Source organism: Calonectris borealis, chromosome 19 (assembly GCF_964195595.1).
Source record: "Calonectris borealis chromosome 19, bCalBor7.hap1.2, whole genome shotgun sequence".
In the NCBI taxonomy this organism is placed as follows: Eukaryota; Metazoa; Chordata; class Aves; order Procellariiformes; family Procellariidae; genus Calonectris; species Calonectris borealis.
In genome coordinates this window covers 7923730-7945020 of record NC_134330.1, presented here as the reverse complement: position 1 = coordinate 7945020, position 21291 = coordinate 7923730, and the positions used below count along the sequence as shown (strand labels likewise).

At 61.9% G+C, this 21291-nt stretch overlaps 1 protein-coding gene across 1 annotated transcript in view; it reads right to left on the bottom strand.

Moving 5' to 3' along the window:
- The window catches only part of SRRM3 (serine/arginine repetitive matrix 3), a 38315-nt gene that overhangs the window by 11640 nt on the left and 5384 nt on the right, over window positions 1–21291 (bottom strand). Inside the window, exons 2-13 of the mRNA XM_075168896.1 lie at window positions 19008–19178; window positions 18338–18398; window positions 10591–10846; window positions 7332–7433; window positions 3346–3480; window positions 3111–3191; window positions 2663–2692; window positions 2190–2258; window positions 1827–1862; window positions 1018–1068; window positions 809–913; window positions 41–212 (exon numbers count right to left, since the gene is read on the bottom strand). Of these exons, the coding sequence (XP_075024997.1) occupies window positions 41–212; window positions 809–913; window positions 1018–1068; window positions 1827–1862; window positions 2190–2258; window positions 2663–2692; window positions 3111–3191; window positions 3346–3480; window positions 7332–7433; window positions 10591–10814 (1005 nt within the window). The 5' untranslated portion in view covers window positions 10815–10846; window positions 18338–18398; window positions 19008–19178. The remainder of the gene's footprint in view (window positions 1–40; window positions 213–808; window positions 914–1017; window positions 1069–1826; window positions 1863–2189; window positions 2259–2662; window positions 2693–3110; window positions 3192–3345; window positions 3481–7331; window positions 7434–10590; window positions 10847–18337; window positions 18399–19007; window positions 19179–21291) is intronic.

The window sequence follows — 21291 nt, the reverse complement described above, 5'->3', positions numbered from 1 at the left end:
GGGAGGGAAGCGAACGGTGATCCAAGAAAAGCCTACGTACATCCGAGGGCTCCGGGAGCGGGGCGCCGTGGCTGTGGCGGCCGTTCTGGGCGCTGCCTTTGTGCCCGTTCTGGTGCGGCGAGGCCGAGCGGCGGGGCGAGGGGGAGGACGGGCTGCGGCTGGAGCGGGCGCTGCTGCCCTTGGGGCCATCCTGCCGGCGCTTGGGGCTTAGCCTGCGGGGCATCGCACCGTGAGCCGCTGGCATCTCCCCTGCCCCGAGCCTGGCATGGCATTGCCCTTCGCCCGGCTCCAGCAGGGCTGCCGGCTGCAAGCCCGGGCTGAGATGGCGGGACATGGTTTGCCGATGCAAGAAACAGTGTGAAAATTGGTGGTTTGTGCTTTCTCTAGTTCAAAATTGAAACCCCGGCTGGGCACCGCGTTCCCAAAGCCCCCACAGATGCTACAGCACCATCCTGCTCCCCTTCATTCCCCTGAGGGTCCCCATCCTGGGGACATCTCTGCCACCTGCCTCCCTCCCCTCCAACCCCAAGGGTCCCCATTGTAGGGACATCTCTGCCACCCGCCTCCATGCCCTCCATGCTCTCCATCCTATAAGGGTCCCCATCCGGGGACATCTCTGCCACCTGCGTCCCCACCTTCCATCCCCAAAGGTCCCCATCATGGGGTCATCTCTGCCACCCATCTCCCTGCCCTCCATCCCATAAGGGTCCCGACCATGGGGACACCTCTGCCACCTTCCTCCTCGCCCCCTGAAATGGAGGCTGGGGGGCCGCTGGCGGTGAGGGCGGGGGTCCCGGGCTGCTCCTACCTGCCAGGGGATTTGGAGCCGCTGTCGTCGGAGGAGAGCGAGGCGCTGTGGGAGCTGCAGGAGCTGCGGCGGTGCGAGCGCCAGGCCGGGGACTCGCTGCGGGACCTGCGGAGAGGGTGGCCGGGGGGCCGAGGGGCAGGCTGAGCCGCCGCAGGGGGGCACACGGGGGGGCACACAGCCCCGCTCCCGCCGCCATCCCAGCCCCTCACCTCTTGCGCTCTTTGTTTTTCTCTTTCCGTTTGTTCTTGGGGCTCCGGGACCTGCGGGAAGAGCCACAAGCTGACGAGACTGGAGTGGGGGCAGTGCCCAGGGGGGCTTCCCCGGCCCCCCCAGAGCCACCGAGGCTGCAGGAGGAGCGATGGGGAGCACCTGCCCGGAGCTGGGCTTCACCAAGCTTCAAACTGCGGTGGGGGTCCTGGCTGGCTTTGGGGGGACTGGGGGGCCACATGCCGGTCAACGAGGCCGGGCAAGAGGGGGTGGCAGCGGGAAGGGGGGGACTGGCTCTGCTCAGCATCCACAGGACTCGGGCCTGTTGTCACCCCTCCACTCACCTCACCCTGTGTCAGCCTCCTCTGAGCCCCGCTGCCCACCCGGGCACCCTTAGCCTGTTTTTTACTTCTTTTACCCTAAAACAGCAGTGCCAGCAGAGGGCATCCACAGAGCAGGGCACAGCCAGGGCTTGCCCTGGCCACGGCTGCCCGGCATCAACCCTTCTCACCTGGGGGACATTCGGGGCCGTGTGGGACCCTGCAGGCCCCCTCCAAGAGTGGGGGATGCCCAGCAGTGCCCATCCATGGGGTGAGGGGGACACTGACCAGGCGAGGGGTGGTCGGAGGGATGGTGGGTGATGGTAGCCCACACTCACACCCACCGTGCCTGATGGGTCCATCCCCTGCCTGGTGGCATGGGGTCCCTCCCCATGGGTGGAGGGGATGGGGACAACGGGAGGGCAGGGGACCGGGGAATCTGGCGGCCAGCTGGTGGCAGTGGGGTGGCTCCCAGCAGCCATCACTCTCACCTGTGTCTTCTCTTCTTCCGTGACCCCGACTCAGACCTGAGGGATGAAGAGGAGGCAGAGATGAAGGAGACACGCTGAGCCAGCCAGCAGGGAACAAAGGCCGGGCAGCCCCAGGGGATGAGGACAAGGGCAGGGGGTTGGCCCCAAGATGGGCTGCTGGATGGGGCAGGTGACAGCTGCTGGGAGGAGGAGATGGCCCTGTGAAGAGCCATCAGCATCCATCCCTGTCCATGCCTCCATCCTGCCCCAGCCCGAGGGCCTGGGCAGCCGCCAACCAGCCCTGCTGTCCCCAACCAGCCCTGCTGTCCCCAACCAGCCCTGCTGTCCCCAACCAGCCCCAGCCTGATGTGGTGTCCATCCTACCTGTCGCGTCTGTGTTTCTTTCCAGTCTTCTTTTTCTTTTCCTTGCGGATGGGTGAAGAGCTGTCGCAGCTGGGGGGGAAAAAGTGGGTGCTCTTGAGGGGGGGAGCAAGCGACCAAGCCCCATCCCTGTGGCCAAGGGGAGTCCCGTTCCGCTGCCCCCCAGCACCCTGCTTCCCCTGGACCACCCATGCACGAACACCGCATGGCAATTATTTCCTGGGGGGATTTGGGGTGGGGGATAGAAAGGGGGTTTTAGCTGAAGGGCTCCAGCTGCCTTCAGTGCCAGAGGGCCCAAATCCCGCTGTGTCCCATTGCCACCTCGTGGGCTCCGCAGTCTCCAGCAGGAGACAGGGTGGCCAATTCCCACTGGAATTTCAGAGTCAGACAGTGGGTGGCAGAGGCCAGCCCATGCTCAGTGGCCCTGCATGCCCGGCGGGGACCCCGCAGCCCACCCAGCCCGGCTGGGCACTCACCTGCGCTCCGAGCCAGGTTTCCTCTTTTTGCTGCCGTGGGGAAGGCAGAGAAGAAAGGGACATTAGGGACAGCGTCCTGCCCAGCCAGCCAGCACTAACTGGGGAGGGGATGGACGGAGCCAGACCCTTCAGGCAGCCAAATCCTGCTGGCGCTGTGCCCTGCGGCAGCCGGCTCCTTCCCAGCACGGACCAGGCAAGGTCCCACCGGTGTGTGCAGTTGGGTAGGCTGGCGGTGCGTCCCACAGCACTGTGCATATGTGCACACGCATGTGTGTGTTGCACTGCCGATGCATGCAGATGCATTGCACCTCTTGAGGGTGCACATTTGGGGGTGCACTGCCCCCAAAAGTGGAGGGACTTGCCCCACTGGTGCCTGGAGAAGGGGTGAGCTGGGAGGAGAGCTGCCCACCCAGAAGAGGGGACAGCACAGGGACAGCTGGGGACTCACCGGCTCCGGCGGTGACCCGATTTCTTTTTCTTTTTCTTCTTGGGTGGAGGAGAGGTGGAGCTGCTCGAGCGTCTTTTCAGCCTGCGGGAGAAAGCAGGCAGGGTCAGGGGCAGAAGGGATGGCCACCGCCGGCTTTCCTGGCCTCCATGTCCCCCAATGGGGACCTGGCAGGTGGGGAGACATCCCGTCCCTGTGCACACTCACTCCCCAAAATCCCCCTGGGGTGCACCCTGACCTGTACTCGCGGTGGCTGCTGTCCTCACGGTAGCATTCGGCAGAGCAGTCGCACTGCAGCAGGCAGCCCTCGTCGTAGTCGGGGTACTCCACCGCGTACTCCTCCCCGTCCACCCCATGATGGTTCTCTATCACGCTGCCGAAGGAGGAAGCGCAGGATTAATTTGGGGCTCCCCATTCCTTGTTTCCCACTGGAGCGGCTGGGGGGAAGGCTGGGACAGTCCCAGTGTGGCTGCAGGAGCTGGAGGACATGGGACATCCCCTCTGCCACAACATCCCCAGGGGACCTTGGTCACATCACTTGAGGTCCACATGCAGCAAAACCCTGTGGTGTCACCGTATGGTGGGGGTCTTCTCGGGGTCTTCTTGGGGCTCCTGTCCCTGCAGTGAATCTCTGCCAGGCTGGCATGGGGACAGCCCCAGGCTTGGGCCACCATCTCCCCACAGGGTCCAGCCCTGGCATCATTTGGAGCCCCTTTTGGCATTGCCCAAGTGCCGGAGCTGAGCGGGGGGCCGGGGTCAGCCCAGGTAGGCGGTGGGGCCGGATTAGGGCAAAAGGAGCTGGCAGGAGATTCGGGTGATTCGGGGGATTATCTGCCCGGTGGCGGGAGCTGCCTGGGGTGATCCAGGCTTTGAGGTCAGCGCCCCAGCGTGCCGCCAGCTCGGCACCGGAGCTTCAGGCAGGTGATGGGCGACGTGCCCCTTGGGTCAGCCGAGATGGGGTAGGGGGACATCAGGCCTGAAGCAACCGGGGTCTCCTCTCCCTCCTGAGCGACTTCGTCAGCATTAATTTTTCCCGCTGCCATGGAAACCGGCAGGAGGTTGCCATTGACTACCGAGGCTGCGGGCAGGGTTTGGCAGAGACCTGGCAGCTGGACCAGGCAGGCAGGAGGGACCCAGGAGACCCCTGCCCAGTCTCTCCCTGCCATCTCCCACCTCCCTGGTCCTCCTCTGCCATTAGCCCCAGGAGCAGCATCAAGCCCCCCCTGGGGGCCTCTCATTTGTTCTTGGGGGATGCAGGACATCTCACCCCGGGAGGGATGCGGCCATCCAGGTGCTCTGGAGGGAACTGTAATGGATGGGGCCATGGCTGGAGGGTGCCCGGCATCACACCAGCCCAGGCGCTGCTTCCCAGGGGAGATTTGCCCTCAGAAACCCAATGTGAGCTCCTCTGCCCTTCCCAGCCTGGACGTGTGCAGCTGGGGATGCCGGTGGAGAAGCGCAGCCCCCACAGCACTGGTCCCTTGGCAGCCTCGCTAGTGCCTCCGGCCGAGCGAAGGGATGCTCCCAGCCCCAGACGGCAGATCTGAGAGCCACACGTGTTGGCATCCCTGGCCACAGGCAGGCCCTGGGCTGTTTAACCCAATTAAAAATGGTTTGGACCAAAACTAGAAGCAAGGCATCCTCCTCCTGATCACGGATGATCGCTCAGGTGGATCTTGGGCTCCCTTTTGCACCGCAGCCATGGCTTTCTGGGTCCTCTCCAAGCGACTCCTGCCTTGGCCATGCCCCAAGGGCAGGAACGGCCTTTCAACCACCCACCCAACCATGGGAAGGGGGCAAAAAGAGGAAAAGAGAGGAGCGAGCAGAGATAATTCCCTGTTGGACTCTCTGCTCCGTGAGCGGGCAGCGCTCCATGCCAGAGCTGGCTGCCAGCATCTCACCCGTTAGCTGTGCTCAGTAGCTCAAGACGGGCTTGTGCTGCCCCAATTATTCCTCCCTGCCCGGCACACGCTTGCGTTTGTTTTCAATCCCACCAGCCTGTCCATCAAGCAGTCACTCCTTGGGGACCAGGCTGTATCGCCGGGCTGTGCACACACAGGGACGGGAGCTGGAAGAGCACAGACAGAAAGCCAGGGACTCAGGTGGTCACGGCTCTGCTCGGTGCCTTAGTTTCCCCTGGGGAGTTTTGCAGACGATGCTGAGCTTTCGTATCTGCTTTGAAACGAGACCAGCTGCTTCAGACTCAGAATCTTGGCAGCCAACGACCAAGCTGTAAAAGTCCAGAGAGGTGCTGGAGCAGGACCAGCCCATGAGATGTTTTGCTGAGTACTCTCCCAGCCCCTACAAGGGCTGGAGCTCTTTATTTAAAGTTTATTTAACTCCCTTATCCAGCCTCTTCACCCAGCACAGACCTTTTGCAGCCAGGACATTCTTTGGCAGGGACTTCGGCAGCTCAGGTCCCCACTGCATGAGGAACCACCTCCTTTGGACCTGGCTCCTACCAGCCTCCTCCAAGCACCTCCAGCTTTGCTCTCCTCCGAGCAATCCTTTGCTTTGAGACTGCTCCTTCCAGCTCAGCACTATTATTTATAGCCCCTGGGTTAATCTTTAATGATTACCCTTCGTAATGCAAAAGCAAGCCTGCAAAGGTGACAGTTAGGGCTGCTTGGGTAACCTTAACACACCTTCGGCTTCCCTATGTGCTTGTTGCAGCGCCAGCCCTAACGAGCCTGCCTGAGAAGATGCCCTGGAGATGACTCAAGCCCCCAGGGGCAAAGGCCACTTGTTAACACCTTGCCTTGATGCTCGGTAACCTGGGTAGGTTGGGTTTTTTTCCCCATGCCTTGGTTTTTCCTGCCTGGAGGAGGACCCTGAATGCTTCGTGCTGCCCCAGGGCCATGCGCCCTGTCCCGGGCTGGGCACAGCCGAGCCGTGTCCCTCTCTGCCTGGTGTGCGGGCGGGAGCGGTGGGAGGAAGGCTCTCCGCCCCACCACAGCTTCCCTGCCTCCCCCCTCGCCCTGATTTCCTGACCCTAATGAAGTATTAATATGCAGTGAACCTGCAGCATCTATTCCTGTCCCAAGTGACCTGGTTTCCAGGCTGATGGATGGTGCACGCCGGGCCAGCCACGCTGCCTGGGCCATTAAGCATCGTGCAGATAAATCATCATGGAGCCAGGCCAGACCCTTGTGAGGCTGGGGACAGTCCTGCGTGGGGCAGGAGGAGCTCCCTAGCAGGAGCTGGGCTGCTTTGGACACCTAACCTGAGCCCCAAGCCCCCCCAGGGCAGAAGGAGCCCCCAGGGACCAGGCAGCGTGAGAAGCAATTAGGAGGCAGAGGCACAGGGCAGGAGCTCCTTGCAGAAGCTTCCTCCGTGGGGCTTCTTGGGGTCACACCAGCCTGACGGAGACACAGGCTCTAAGTCTACCCAGGTGAGAAGCAGGTTTGAGCCCTGCGTATCCAGCCTAGGCCCCTTGCAACAGAAATTATTATTACTATTATTCATGATTATTATTGCTAACACTAATATTTCTAGGGTTACAGAACGGCAGCCAACCTGCCGAACCATTGCCAGCCGAGCTGAGTTACCCCAGCTTCACACCCGGAGACAGGAGGACTATTCTGCATGATGGGGTAAGAGCAAGGACTGGAAACCAGTACCCTCACCTGGCTGGAGGCAGAAGCTGCGATTTCAGCCCCTGGGAGAGCAGGAGAGGTGACCCACAAAGGTGGGAGCAGGCAGAGGCAAGGCACAGCAAACCTGCAGCTTGGTCTCTGCCACTGGCTGGTGGAGTGAGCCAAGCATCAAGACCTTCTGCCCTTTGGTTTCATCATCTGGGACAGGAGCATTGCAATGCTGGCCTCTCTATACAGCATTCTGAGGTCTCCAAAAGACCAGTGCAGGACAACCTCTAACCTCTCCAGAGGCAGGATATTGCCTCAGAGAGGCAAACCCTGCCTCCAACCAACCAATCGACCAACCAACCAACCAACTGACCAACCAACCAACCGACCGACTGACCGACCAACCGTCAAATCAACTGACCAACCATCAAATCAACCAACCATCCAACCAACCAATCATCCATCCATCGAACCCTATATACCCTCTCTATGTCCATCCATCTATCCATCCATCCCTATATATACCCTCTCTTACCAATCCATCCACCCACCCATCAATACTCGGAGGCAATCTGGGACAATCTGGGATGAGAGACAGGCAGGATGCACAGATGAGCTGATTCGGCGCTGCCTCACTTACATTTGGCGCCCGTGCTGGTCCTCCCTGGTGAGCACGCCTTCCTTCTCCATCAGCATTTGCCGAAAGGTCCCCACTTTCTGACGGATCTCCTCTTCGGAGTACCTGGATGGGCAAAGACATGGTCAGGGCTGCCGTGGCCGAAGTGTGGGCTCCCCAGGGACCTGCTGAGGACCTCCATACCTTCAGGAGCGACATGTGGCCTAAGGGGCCAGTCAGAAGGAGAGGTGGCATGGTGACAGTCATCAGGGCCTGAAGGAGAGCAGGTCCCTCTGCTTGGTGCCCTGCCACCACCCTCCACGCCCTCCTCTCTCCTGCCTGCCCCTCCCAGCAGTGCTTGACAGAGGAAGGGACATCAGGAAGGGGTAAAAGAAGAGGACGACTATGAAGTTCCCCCCCCCACAACCCCAGGTTTTGGGGCACGTCCCCACCAAACCCCCCCAGCAGTGCCAGCATCGCAGCCAGTGATGCTGGGGTTCGCGCCTGGCACCTCCATCCCACCGCGAGCCTCCCTCGCTCGTCCCCGCGCTGCACCGGGGCCCCGGCAGCCGAGCCAGCTCTGCGCTAACGCTGAACGCTGACTCAGGCCGCTGCAGGGTTATTAACGAGAGACACTAATCACTTTGTCCCTGGCATCTGAGAACAGCCGCGGCAAACCACGGCACTCCAGCCATCCCCAAGGTGTCCCCGGGGAGGGACTGGTGACAGTCCTGGGCGGGTGGTCCTGTGCCGCATCCCGCGGCTGCACAAGGGCACCCGAGCATCCCCCTTGTCCAAAAACATCCAAAGGCAGGGATGCGGTGGAGGCACCCGCAGTGCTCTCGGCATCATCGCTGGGGACAGGGCAAAGGGAGAGGGACCCCATGTCACCACCACGCTGCCACCCTGGGAGGGAAGGGGTCGGGCTCTGTGTGTGTCCCTGTCCTTACCCACACAGGGCTGCTCACAGCCCATCCTCGCCGTCATGTCTCATCAGCATCGCCACTAACGAGCCCAGAAAATGGGGTGTCACAGCCTGGCCGAGCCCTGCGTTCCCTGAGGCTGGCAACTTGCAGAGCCCATGCTGGGGACAGTGATGGCCCTCGCAGAGCCATGGGTGCCCCTGGGTGCAGAGGGGCACGTGGCAGCACCCACCCCCCCTGCAGTGCCCATGAAGGGGAACAGCGAGGAGAGGGGGAATTAATATTAATGAGCTCATTTGCACTGAAAGGCTCTCATTAATTCCCCAGCTTGCCAGGACTCCCATGCAGGAGGAGGGCGGCTAACTGGGCATGGAGGCAGCCCTGGCTGCTTCCCCTCGCCTTGCACCCTGCCTGGGCATTGGGGGGCCTGAAAACAGGGCAGCACCCCCAAATGCTGCTCTGCACCGTACCCTCGATGGTGGTGCAGCCAGCCGGGCAGAGTGTGGCCATCTCGCGAGGACGGAGCCGCCAGCCCCGGCCACCCCGCAGGGCATCAGCCGGCCATCGGCAGCAGGAAGATGTCTGCCCGAGAAGACAAGCATTTGCTGCAGCATATTACGGGTGCGGCCGATGCTCTTGGAGAGGGGACGCAAGGCCAAACAGGAGGTGACAGATGGGCCACCGCGGCTGGGCTGTTAGCAAATCTGCAGGGGGCAAGGCCAAGGCGAGGAACCCCCCTGCACCCAGCGATCCTGTGACTAGAGGCAGGAGCACCCCACCAGCCCTTTCCCTCCTGCACCCCCCAGCATTGCTTATAACTCCATTGGAGGGATTTTTGTTCTTGCATTTAACACATAGAATGGGTTTGGGAAAGAAAGAAAAATTGCTGATGCTTCTTTTCCGGACAAGAAATCCAGCCTGCAGGCAGGGAATAACGGCGCAGGCAGCCCGGAGCGAGCAGCAGCCGGGTACAGCGCAGGCAGGAGGAGCCATCCGCCTTTAAGGAAACAAGGGAATGCTTAAATCCCCGCAAAACCTCCTCTGCTGTCACACCCGTTCATCCCGGGGGCCCTGCCCTTGCCAATAATTCCCCGGAGGTCGTAGCCAGGTTCAGCCCCCAGCCCAGGCAGAAACCTTAGGGGTGCAAAACGCTTCCCGTGCAATCCCCCCCCGGAGAGCCCTGTGTGGAGGGGAAGAGCAGGCGGAGGATTAACCAGGTTGACCAAGATTATTACTGTAATTATATTATCATTTCGGTGTATCACCGTCATCATCGTTATTAATAGCCTTAATAGCAAAGGCAATTATAGCAATAACAACAATACCGATAGCAATATTGCTATTACCCATCGCAGTAATGATACTACTAGTAGTAAGATCCCTAGTAGGGCGCGGGAACCCGACAGGAGGCTCTGGGCTCCCCAAGGCGCCAGGTCAGCCTTATTTATTTCCATAACGACAAATTAGGCACAATCATTATTCCAGTCTGTGTGAGACAATTTAATTCTAGGTCACGCTTGCGCTCTTAATGAAAGCCTTGGCGAAGCCTTCCCTCAATCCATTTTCCTTTTCCCCAGCTGATACCAGTCCCCGTCTATCCACATGTGCTGAAGAATTTGCTCCATCCATCAAGTTTTAGCGAGCTGTCAGGGGGATCAAGCTGTTCGGCTGGTGCCGGAGCTATGGGGGGCAGCCGGCAGCACAGCCATGGGTCCAGCAGGGATGGGGGTCTCCTCGTTGGCCCCCCAGCCCCTCCTGCCCACTCAGGCAGGGATGCTCTCCAGCCCCTCAGGCTTTCCCCCAGCCCTTTGCTTCCCCGGGAGCAGCTCATGGTGCACAGCCAGTGGCACGGCAGGACAGGGGGGGATCCTCTCACCCCAAAACTGGGGTGAGAGAAGGAAGGCCGGACAAACTGAAGCACCAAAACAGCCTCGCCTGGGACTAAACCCCAGCTATCCTTCGTCTCCCCAACACGAGAGACAGGAACGGACCATCTCCCATCCCAGGCACGGGCCAGGCGGTGCTGATGACTGCCTCCTTCCTGCCTCCACTTTCCCGGCACGATGAGCTGGGAGCCCAGATTTCCAAGCAGAGGGGCCGGAGCAAGCCTCCAACATGTGTGTGGATGCACTCCTAGGTCTGTGTTTCTTGGAGGCGTTCAGCTTCACAAACCAACCCACCAGTCCAATCCAAAGCTGTCCGATACACCCAACAGCGGATTTACTTCCAACAGGGGACATTTGCCACGTTAAGGTATTTTTTTAGGGAGGAAAAAGGGGAAGGACGAGGTACAAGTGAGTCAAAAGGATCCCAAGCTACGGGGTCCATCTCCAGCCCAGCCCCGAGCCCCTGCCACTCACCCTTGCTCCTCCATCATCTCCTGCAGCTCCATACACTTCAGCTCCACCCGCCGCTTGCGCTCGTGGTCCAGGATTTCCCGGTGAGCCTTCTTCACCAGGCTGGGCTCCACCAGCCGCACCTCCTCCTCGCCTTTATGCCACGTACCCGAGGCGCCAGGCTGTGAGAAGCCGTTGGAAGCTTCCTGGGGCGAAGGCACGTCGGCCCCATTGTTGTAGAGAGCCATGCCGGCGTGGGCGGCCTCGCTGCCGGCAGCGCCTGGGAGGGAGAGAAAAAGTTGGGGGTCAGTCCCTGTACCGGCTTCCCTCTCACCCCGTGACAGCGAGGGGACCCCACCAGGATCTGAAGGCAAAATTTGCCTCAGAAGAGGCGCAGGCACACAGGTTGATAGGGAAGGCTACTGAGAGATCTGGGTTTTCTGCCAGCACCCTTCCTGCCCCTTGCCTCAGTTTCCCCATCTGCAAAGCAAGGCTGGGGCTATTCCCATCGCAATGCCGCAAGGGCTGGCTCTGTACCAGGGAAAGCCTGACAAAGCGCGGGTCTGTCGTGCCCAGAGCCATACGTTAGCAGCGGGACAGGCGGTCAGGGGTCCCTCCGAGCCCCATGGACCCCGCTGTCAGCCAGCACAGGTAGGATGGGAGCGCAGCTCACCCGCGAGAGGCTTTGAGGACATTTCTCTGCTATTTGAGGAGAGAAAAAGCCTCAGAGCCCTCCCTGGGATGGCGGGGGTCCCAGCCCAGCAGGAAGGCATCTCCCACCCTGCGGCATCCCCGAGGGACATCCCCGGCTTTCCCGCTGCCACCGGCTGCCCCACGCACTCATTTATCTCCTGACGAGCCTGCCCAGGGACGACGGCAGCTGACTGCTTAATTACAAGGCTTTTTTTTTCCCCATTATTACCATGCAGAGAGGAGCCAGCAGCCTTTATTTCCACAGAGGCACGGAGGAGCGGGCAGCGGGAGATGCTGCCGGTGGAGCAGGAGCCAGACGGGCCTCTGCATCCCCTGGATGCTCAGCCCTGTTAGAGCAACCAGAGGGTCCCTCAGTCCCCCCTTGCCTGCAGCAGGCAGGGCAGCACCCACATTTCGAGCCCCATGACACCCTGCAGCAAGGAGCTGCCCCGCTCAGCCCTCCCTGCCTGGGGAGATCCCTGACCCCAGCCTCCTCCATGTCCCAGGGTGGCCCCGGGCCAGAGATGGGGGAGATGCTGCAGAAGAACCTGGCTTGGGGGCTCCTCTTCCTCTTTCTCCCATCAGGGCATGAAGCCAAAAACTGGGAAGGAAATTTGGGAATGGAGGAAGCTTCCCACTGGGAAACCTTCACTCACCAAGGGGCTCGAAGAAGGAGAGGGGGAAGGAGAGAATGCTTTCCACAGCAGCCTCTGCTTGCTTTTCCCCAGCGGGAATTAATTTTATCCTCAGCCCAGCAGCGGGTAAATTCATTGCTGCAAAACCTTGAGAGCATGTGGGATATACAGCCAGGCAGGTAGATGGAGGAGCATGGGAGATAAGCCGGCAGCTGGATGGGTACCTGCAGGTAAGGGCTGCATGGTGGGGGAGGCATGCAGATCCCGCCGGGAAACGCTCCCCGACTCCATAAAAAGAATATAGTTGGAGATATCCTCCTTGTACCCAGGGCCAGGCAGGTGGAGCCAGCCCGGGGATGGACACTGCACTGCGTCCCGGTGTCCCCTCAGCCGTGAGCAATATCCACCGTGAGAGCTGATACCAGCCACGCTGCCTCAGCCACAGCACGGGCAGGAAAACAAAGGAAGAGAAAAACCACCTGCAAACCCTGTCCATAGCTATCGATAGCAAAGCCGGGCCACAGGAAAAAGCCCTGGGTGGAAAACGGAGCCAGTCCTACATCTCTGATGACAATGGGGACAAGGCACCGGGGTAGAAGGAGCCCATGTCCCCCAGGCTGGTCTGTGCCCTCCCTGTCCCCAAAGGAGATCCCCAGTGACACCCTGCACCTGCAAGGGACAGCTCAGGGACATGGGGTAGCCATCACCACCACAACCTCCATCCATCGGCCACCACATGGGGACCACACCGGCACCAAACCCATCAGCAAAGGCAGCACGGCCCTGCTTGAACAGCAGCGTCTTCCTGCCTGGCTCAGCGCTACCCCCGCTAATAAAGACGATGGTTAAATATTTCATTATCTGCAGTAATTACCCACAAATCATCAAGCACTGGCAACCCGCCGCCCGGCCGAGAGGGAGAGGAGGCGTCTTGGGGCCAGCGCTGCACCATGTCCCCACGGACTCCTAAAGGCTGCAGGATGAGGCCGGGGCCAGCTGCTGGCATCCGTCCCCACCACTCTAATCCTCGTAGTGCCACCCAGGAGGGCTCAAACTCCCTGGCACTGGGGCAAGAGGGGTCTCTCTCCTGCTGGGGAAATTCCTGAGCAAATCCATCTCTTCCCGTTTTGCCGAGCCATTCGCCCACACGTTTTGGGATCCCGATCTCCCCCACTGGCGCTCCACATGCCACCCTGGGGCTTGGGGAGGTCAAAACAGCTTTTCGGCTTGCAGGTGCTTTCTGCTACCTGGATTAGAGCTTTTAGAAATGTTCAGAGCTGCCCCATCCCCATCCTCCATCCTCATCCTCCATCCCCATCTTCATTCTCATCCCCATCCTCCATCTCCATCCTCCATTCCCATCCTCGTCCCTATTCTCCATCCTCATCCCCATCCTCCATCTCCATCCTCCAACTCCATCCTCTTCCTCACTCCCATCCTCATTCCCACCCTCATCCTTCCCAGTCGTGCTGAATCACACCCAGGGTGCGGAGGACCCGGGCACCGGCGTTGCCAGGCTGATGGAGGCCAGGACAGACAGAAGGACGGACACACTGCGCTGTGCCCCCAACATCCAGCCAGGACAGGCCCTGCCAGCTCAGGGTGCAAGGATCAGCCTCGCCATCCTGCAGGACTTTGGGGCTGCTGGTTTCCAGCCAAGCTTTGAATCGAGCTCCCTCCCAGTGGCCTGGGAGCCCTGGGTGCCTGGTGGGGTGGCCCCGGGACACGGTTGGCCCCGTGCCCCAGCCTGGGGCTGTCCAGCCTGGGCCTTGAAGGGAAGCTCAGGGGCTCAGGAGCTCCAGCCCAAAGGGAAAGATGAAAACAAGGAAAATGAGCAAAAAAAGTGTTATTTCACCAAACTGCTTTTGCCCTTTAATTTTCCAGCCCAGAAACAACCTCCTTCCCAACTGACTCTGCTCAAATCCCCCCACGGGCACCGCTCAGCTCCCCGGCCGTGCCTGCAGCACGGGGCACGGGGCTGTGCGGGAGGCAGCTGCCCGTCACTCCTGCCCGCTGCCGCCGCAGGGCCCTGCCATGCCGTAATGCGGATGAAGCCGCTTTCCCAGCGGGAGTGGGGATGGCAGCGGGGGGCTGGCGGTGCCTGGATGCTCTCCCGGCATCTATCCCTCGGCAGGGAAAGGCGGCAGCGGTGCCTGGGCTTCCTCCCCTCCCCGCCTCAGCGCTAATTAAAGCCGCCTCCGGCCGGTACTCAATTAATTCTCGCCACATCCAGTTGCACCAGCCAGGGTGACGGCGAGCGCCCGCGTGCCGGGGATGCGGGCACGGATGCAGGCGGCAAGCCCGGGACAGCGGCTCCCTGGACCACTCGTGCACTGAGCATGCCAGGGCTCAGTCCCAAGAAGCAGGGGACAAGCCAGCCGAGGTGGGGACCCTCCAGCCCCACCAGAGAGGGTGAGAGGGGTGGCCCACCGCGGTTCCCCTGCCCACCGGGGTCTCATCAGGGCACACCACCACCTACCGAAATCTTAACCCTGTCCCCAAAGTGTTTACAGCCCCATCCCAGGCTGCTCCCTGCCCATGCTGCGGGGACGGCAGGGCGAGGGGCTTTTTTTTGTGACACAAAAAATGCTAGAAAATCACAGCAAGGCAGCCGGCCTCCTCTAAACACCTGGCCAGAATTACAAGGAGGAAAAGTCCGGGGTCGCTGCCATTAATTGGGCCGACCTTCTCCAGAGCTGCCTTTCACCAGCCCCCGAGTGCCAAAAACCATGAGTCAGACATCCAAGAAGGGGAAAAATAAAGGCAAAATTGGCTTTAAAAGTCTAGCCGGTCTGGGGCTCGTTAGCACTGCCTCCCAGCCCCGAGCCGGCAGGGATCCTGCCCGCGGGAAGGGGTTGATTACACCCGTTCCAGCCCCTCCATCCATATTTTCCCTACCCCAAGCCCGGAGCATCCTTTGCTTTAGCTGCCCAACCAAAATTAGATGCCTCTCAGACTTTAAAGCAATTAATAAAGAATATATGGATGCTGGCTGGGGGGGGTCGTGAGCTGGGTGAGGGCTCACTGCTGCTTGTGCATACCTACGTCTGTGCATATATATATATTTTTTTTAAATAGATGAGGAGGCTGGTGGAGAAGCTAAACAGTTGCTAAGCAACTGGGCTCCTTCCCGGCTTGGGGAGGTAGGGATGGGGGAGCCAGGGGTGGGGACCGGTCCCCCCCGCCAGACGGGCACCGCACAGCGCTGCCGGCAGCGGAGGTCCACCAGCTCCCCTGGGAGATGCTCTGGAGAAAAGGGCCCAATGGAGGGCGAGGAACCGGGCTTCACTCGTGTCCCCAAAATGCTGTGGCCGAAGCCCCCCCAGCCTGAACCCTTTGGGCTGCCAGGGGAGGCCGAGTGAGCCCTGTTCCCAGCTCTGGCTGGAGGAGAGCTGATGGGAAGGGGGTCACACCATGATGGGGACCATCCCCAGGGGACCCTGGGACCCCTGCAGTGATCCCATTCCAAGCCAGGGATGAGGGAAAGGAGGAGCAACATGTCCAAGTGATGGCAGCAAACCCCCCCGTGCGGAAAGGCAGCAGGTCCAGGCGATGGGTACCTCTACGCGACCCCCCAGCCCCGCACTCCCCTGGCCAACACTCTCCCCAACCCCTTGGGGCCACCGCGGCCACCAACTGCTCCTTGCTGGTGGCCAACAGACCCGCAGGCAGCCCCGGTGGGCAGGGCTCAGGCACTCGCTGCCCTGCCAGACCTTCACCAACCCAGAAGTGCTTAAATAACGACATCTCTGGGCAAGGACGGAAAGGGGGAACAGCCAACCCCCCAGGTTTTGCATCCTTGAGGTCAATTGCTTTGCTGGGCAAGGGGCCAGGAGGAGGCACGGGCAGCCCCGCGGCCCAGCACCACTTTGGGGGGACGGGAATAATAATAATAAAAGCAATTTTTGAGCACACGGAGGAGCAGGGGGGAATGACTGTCACAACGGGGTCACCTTCCCCAATGGGGACACAATCCCGGTGAACCACCCCCAGGGCCGAGCACGGCAGGTATGGGGGGGCATGGCCGGCACAGGGGGAGCGTCCAGCTGGGGATCCCCCCCCTCCGTGGCTGGCTGGGCGGTTGTGTAACGGAAGGAGCTATTCCGGGGTTTGAGCACATTATATAAGCCACGGGCCACCTGGCCGGGGAAAACGGGAGCTGGGAAGGAGGAGGAGGCGGAAGGGCTTTTGGGATCGGGGACCCTCGCAGCCAGCAGACCCCCAGCAGCTGGGACTAAACCCACAGCATGACCTGCACCCCGCAGGCAACCCCTGCCTAGAGATGTGGGGTGGGTACCCTCTCCTCACCCCTCCTGCAGCCCCCAGGACCCGCTGCCACGGGTCCACCTGCAGCTGGATCCGGCCCCCGGGGCAGGAGACCTTTTGCCCAAGGGGGAAGCACCATTTCCTTGGCAGCAGGGACGAAACCAACCAAGAGCCCTGCACCCCTCCACCTGCCCGGCACAGCTCCTGCTGGCCATCCCAAGGACTGAAGGTTCCCCTAAAAGCTGCCGAAAGCCCCCCGCCTCTCCCTGCATGTGTTGCCAGGATGAGTCCCTGGGGCAGGGGGAGGCAGGCGGGATGCAGGGGTGGCATCGTGGGATGCTGCATTGGCAGAGGGAGACGGAGCGAGGATGTTCTGTGTGTGGACACAAGCACCATGCGCTCCTGTCCCCAAAATCCCCCTCGTTGGGGATGTCCCCGTGCTCCTGGTCACGGCCAGGGCAGGGAGACCAGCCGGGGCACGAGCGCCTGCACCCTATGAGATGGTCCTCGGCGTTTGCCATCAACTCAAGACACCCCCAAATGCTGGCAAGCCCCTAAGTGACCCCCCTGCAGCAGCAGAAGCGCAGGCAAGCCAAGAAACATCCACGGTCTGCAATCTCTGCTCTGGAGGGGATGAATGAACCTGCGTCCACTGAAATCCACCCGCTCCCCCCCAGCCACGGCCCGACCCCTCACCACCAGCCCCCCGCATGGCACAGCCTGGCTGTTCCTGGGGATAAACCTCCCAAATCTGGGAAGGAGAAGCACAAAACGCTCCTGAAAGAGAAGCCATTGAGCTGCTGCTCAAGCTCCCCTGGCTGCCAAGCCTTGCCCCTCTCCTTCCCCCGCGCAACACCCGCAGGGTTTGAAATCTCACTAGCCAAACCGGGAACTGCAGGGCCCCCCTCCCCGGCACGGCCTGGGGGTCAGCACAGCAGAGAGAGGGGCTTTGGGGCCGTTATCTCAGCCTCATCTCCCACCTGCACCCCACAAAGCACCAGCGTCTGCTGGGGGCTCCTCTCCATCCCATCCTTCCCAGTCCTGCAGTGGGAGACAAAAACCTGCTGCTGGGGGGTCACTTGTGGCCCCCGTCCCAGCCTGTCTCCCCACAGCATTGGTGAGAGGTATGTGGGGTGCCCCCCAGCCAGCCTCCTTGCACCAGGGAGCGCCCCACACATCCACGTGCCTGGAGGGACCCCCTGCGCCCCAAAAAGCATCTCACCTCCAGGCTCCTCACCCCATCCGTGCCCCCAGGAACATCAAACCCATAGGACAGCCCTGCCACCCACCTCCCTGTGGGGTCCTCAGCCACCCCAGCACCCACCAAGCGCTGCACCCCTTCCTCAGCCCTGCCGTCCGCCTCCCTTTGGGGACCCCAATTCCCTGCCCCTAAGGAGCAGCGTAACCCCCTCCCCATCCCCATCCCTTTGAGGCCCTCAGCCCCCTGCCCCCAGGGAGCACCACAGCCCCCCCCCCGCCCCTGTCCCCCTGTCCCTCGGGTCCCCCTGCACCTCTCAGCCCTCCCCGCCTGCCACCCGTGTCCAGTGGGGTCCCACTGCCCTCCCCAGACACCCTCTTCCCCCCCACACCGGGTCCTGCCCGTCCCCCCCCCGCCCGGTGCCGGCCCGCCAGCCAGGCCCGAGCCCGGCCGCGCCGCGCCTCACCTCGCCCCGCCGCCCCGCCGGGCCCGGCCCGGCCCGGCCCGGCGCCGCCGCCGCCGGCCGCTGCCTGCGCCTCCCCGCTGGGTCCCGCTGGGCCCGGCCCCGCTCGGCCCCGCTCGGCCCGGCCCGGCCCGGCCCCTCCCGGCGCGGCTCCCGGCGCGGCGAGCGCGGCCCCTCCTGAAGTGCTGGACAGCTCCGCGACACAGAGCCGCCCGCCGCGCTAGCGCGCCGCCGGCACCACACAGCGCCACCTGCCGGGCGGAGGGCGCGCCGCCACCCGCGGAACCGCCCGCACGCCCCAGAGCCCCCCCTCCCACAGAGCCCCCCGCATCGCCCCCGGGGCACCCGCGATAGCCATCTACCCCCCCACCTTATACATCCTTCTGCCCCCCACCCCCAGCACCTCGTAACTCTCCCCAATGCCCTCCCCCTTCCTCCCCACATCTCAACATCCACCTGCGCCCCCAAGCCCCCAAATCCCCCCAACAGCCCACCCCCCCGTCTCCGAAGCTTCACCTTGGGGTACAGTGCCAAACACCAGCCACCGAGGCCCCTGTCCCGGCCGAGCTGCTCACACCTGGGGGTGCAATTGCCAGGAAACCCCCCATCATTTACCCCAGCCTGTATCTCATCCCATCCCATTCCGTATCCCACCCTGCATCCCATCCTGTATCCCACCCTATATCCCATCCCGTATCCCACCCTATATCCCATCCCATCCTATCCTGTACCCCACCCTGTATCCCATCCCATCCCATATCGCACCCTGTTTCCCATCCTGTATCCCACACTGTACCTCATCCCACCCCGTATCTCACCCCATATCCCACCCTGTATCCCACCCCATCCCGTATCCCATCCCAACACATAGCCCATCCCACCCCATATCCCACCCCATATCCCATCCCACACCTTACCTCCTCGCCACGATGCCCCACCTCGCCCCCAGTGCTGGCCCAGCCCTGCCCACCCCCTCCCCATTCCCAGCTGATTTTCCAGCACTGGCTGGGACCACCTGGGGCACCCCCATCCCAGGGGGATTTGGGCTGGCCGGGGAGGCTGAGGCGATGCGGGACATGCCAGGACCCCACCGGGGATATTGCCCAGCACTGCAGCACAGGTGATGAGTTGGTGTTAACGAGTCCATAATTAATTCTCATTTCCTCTGGTGATGCCAAGCACTCACCCTCCTTGTGGGCTGGGAGCCGGTGAATCTGGGTGGGAAGCTCCCAGTACAACCAGTGCCACCAGTTCTGGTCCCAGTTAGCCTGGTGCGGAGCAGGAGCATGGCACGATCAGGCCCGGGGAGGAGCGCTCAGCCGGGATGGAGCAGGGATGCCAGGAGGGAGCGGGCTGACTGCGAAAAGAGAAGGTGCGTGGAAAATCCCCAAAAGGACCAAAAATAGAGAAAGCCCCTGCAGCAGCACCGAACCAGCCCTGCAATGCTCGGGGTCACGCTTAGCTCCCCCAAAACCACCCTGTATCATGTCATCATGGTGGGGTCAGGGTACCCAAACCTCTCCAAAACCACCCTGAAACCCCACAGCATGCTCATGGCAAGGGAAACCACCCCAAAACCACCCCACAACCACCCCAGAGCCACCCACTGTGGTCACGAGGGTTGGGCTGCCCAAACCAGCCTGAAGCCATCCTGGCTGCTCTGCCAGGGCCCCAGCCAAGGACACCCTATGCACCTACGTCCCCTGGCTGGGGACACCTGGTCCCCCCCAGTTGCCCACCTCCCGTGCCTCAGTTTCCCCTGCACTGCACAGGCTGTGCATCTGCTGTGGCTACAGCTCCCTCCTTAATTTGGCTGCTCGTTTCCAAGCAGAGAGCTAACAACGGCACCCGGGTGTCTCTCCGCGGTGGGTTTGGCCTCGGAGGGGGGATTTGGGGAGGGAGCTGCAAAAGGAACAGGGATGGGGAGCCAGAGTTGGGGTCTAATGGGGGCTTTTGGGGGTAGCCCAGGCTGGAGAGACCTGTCCGGGTGCGGATGTCCCCGCAGTGGGTGGCAGCTGGGCGATGCTCTGCTCCCCGAGATGCTCTGGGGAGGACCGGAGCAGGGATCTAACCACTCCCAGGAGCACTGCTCACCGGCACCAGCCCAGAATCACTCACCATGGCCAGAGCTGCCGTCCTTCACCTTCCTCCCCATCCCACACACAAGGGACGGGGAGTCCCCATGGGTCGAGGTAGCAGCAGGCCATGGGGACGGGTCTAGCCAGTGCCCAGCTGTGGACAGGGGGGAGGGAGCGAGCATTCTCTTTCCGCAAGGATTAAACATACATTCGGGGTTGTTTCCTACCGGCTGCTCTGCAAAACCCTCGTCCCACGTTCATTATCCATCGCCCGCTCCTGTAGTTAAACTCCGCAGCGTGACAAGGCCAGGCTAAAACTCCCTATCTGCAGCACGAGGAGGGGCTGGGCCAGACCCCCTAAACATAGGGGGGTGGCATTGGGGTACAGCTCACCCCAGATGCCCAGAGTCCCTGCACCTCCCCAGCATCACCACCCCTGAACCAAGCAGCCTGCCCAGAGGGGAGCAAGGGGGAGTGGGTGGATGGAAGCCACGGGTGGATCAAAGCCATGAGCGGGAGCACGGCCGAGGGTGAGGGGTTCTGCACCCACAGCAGCGTCGGGCGAGCAGGGACATCCACCAGCAGCCAGTGCCCTGGGGACATGGAGACATCCCAGAGAGCTGTTCCATGCCAGCGCCAGCCATGCACCGCCTGCAGCCACCCACGGGGTGCACGCAGGGCTGCCCGAGAATGCACGCAGGCACACGCACACATGCACACACTCAAGCAGACACCCCACACCGCTCCCCCCCAGCTCCAAGGCAGCCTTGTCCCTACCTAAAACAGCCACAGGAGCTGGAAGAGGGTCATTTTGGGGTGAGAGAGGGGCTGAGCGTCTCTCCAGGCTGTTACTGTAGGGACTACATAAACAAGGGGCTTGGCCATGCGTTGGACTGGCTCTGTTAAACCCTGGACAAGCAGCGGGGCTGGGTGTGGGAGGTGCGGTGCAGCCCCTAGAGCACCCCCAGGGCTGCGGCTGCTGCCTCCCCCTGCTCCTGCCTTTGTCCCTGCCACGTCCTCCCGGGGCAAGAGCAGATGCCACCTCCCAGGAGAAGCCTCCTGCATGGTCGGGGCCTCTCCTGGTTTAATGTTGGAGGGGGGAAAATAGCCTGTGACAGGGAAAATCCAGCATCCCCAGGGTGAGCCCGTGCCCTTTGCACCACCGTTATCTTTCCAACACCCGCAGCGCTGAATAATGCATCAGGCCCTGGGAAACAAAGAGGATGGGGGGGGATGCGGTCAGGCCCCCCCGCAGCAGCAAAAGCAGCACAGGGAGACCCTGGCATGGGGGGGCAGCAGCCCCACGGGGCTCCCCAGGCTTGGCTTGGGAGCCAGGGCTTTGCAGCGGGGCCATGTCAGGCTTTGGGCAATAGACTGGGAGAATAGCAATGG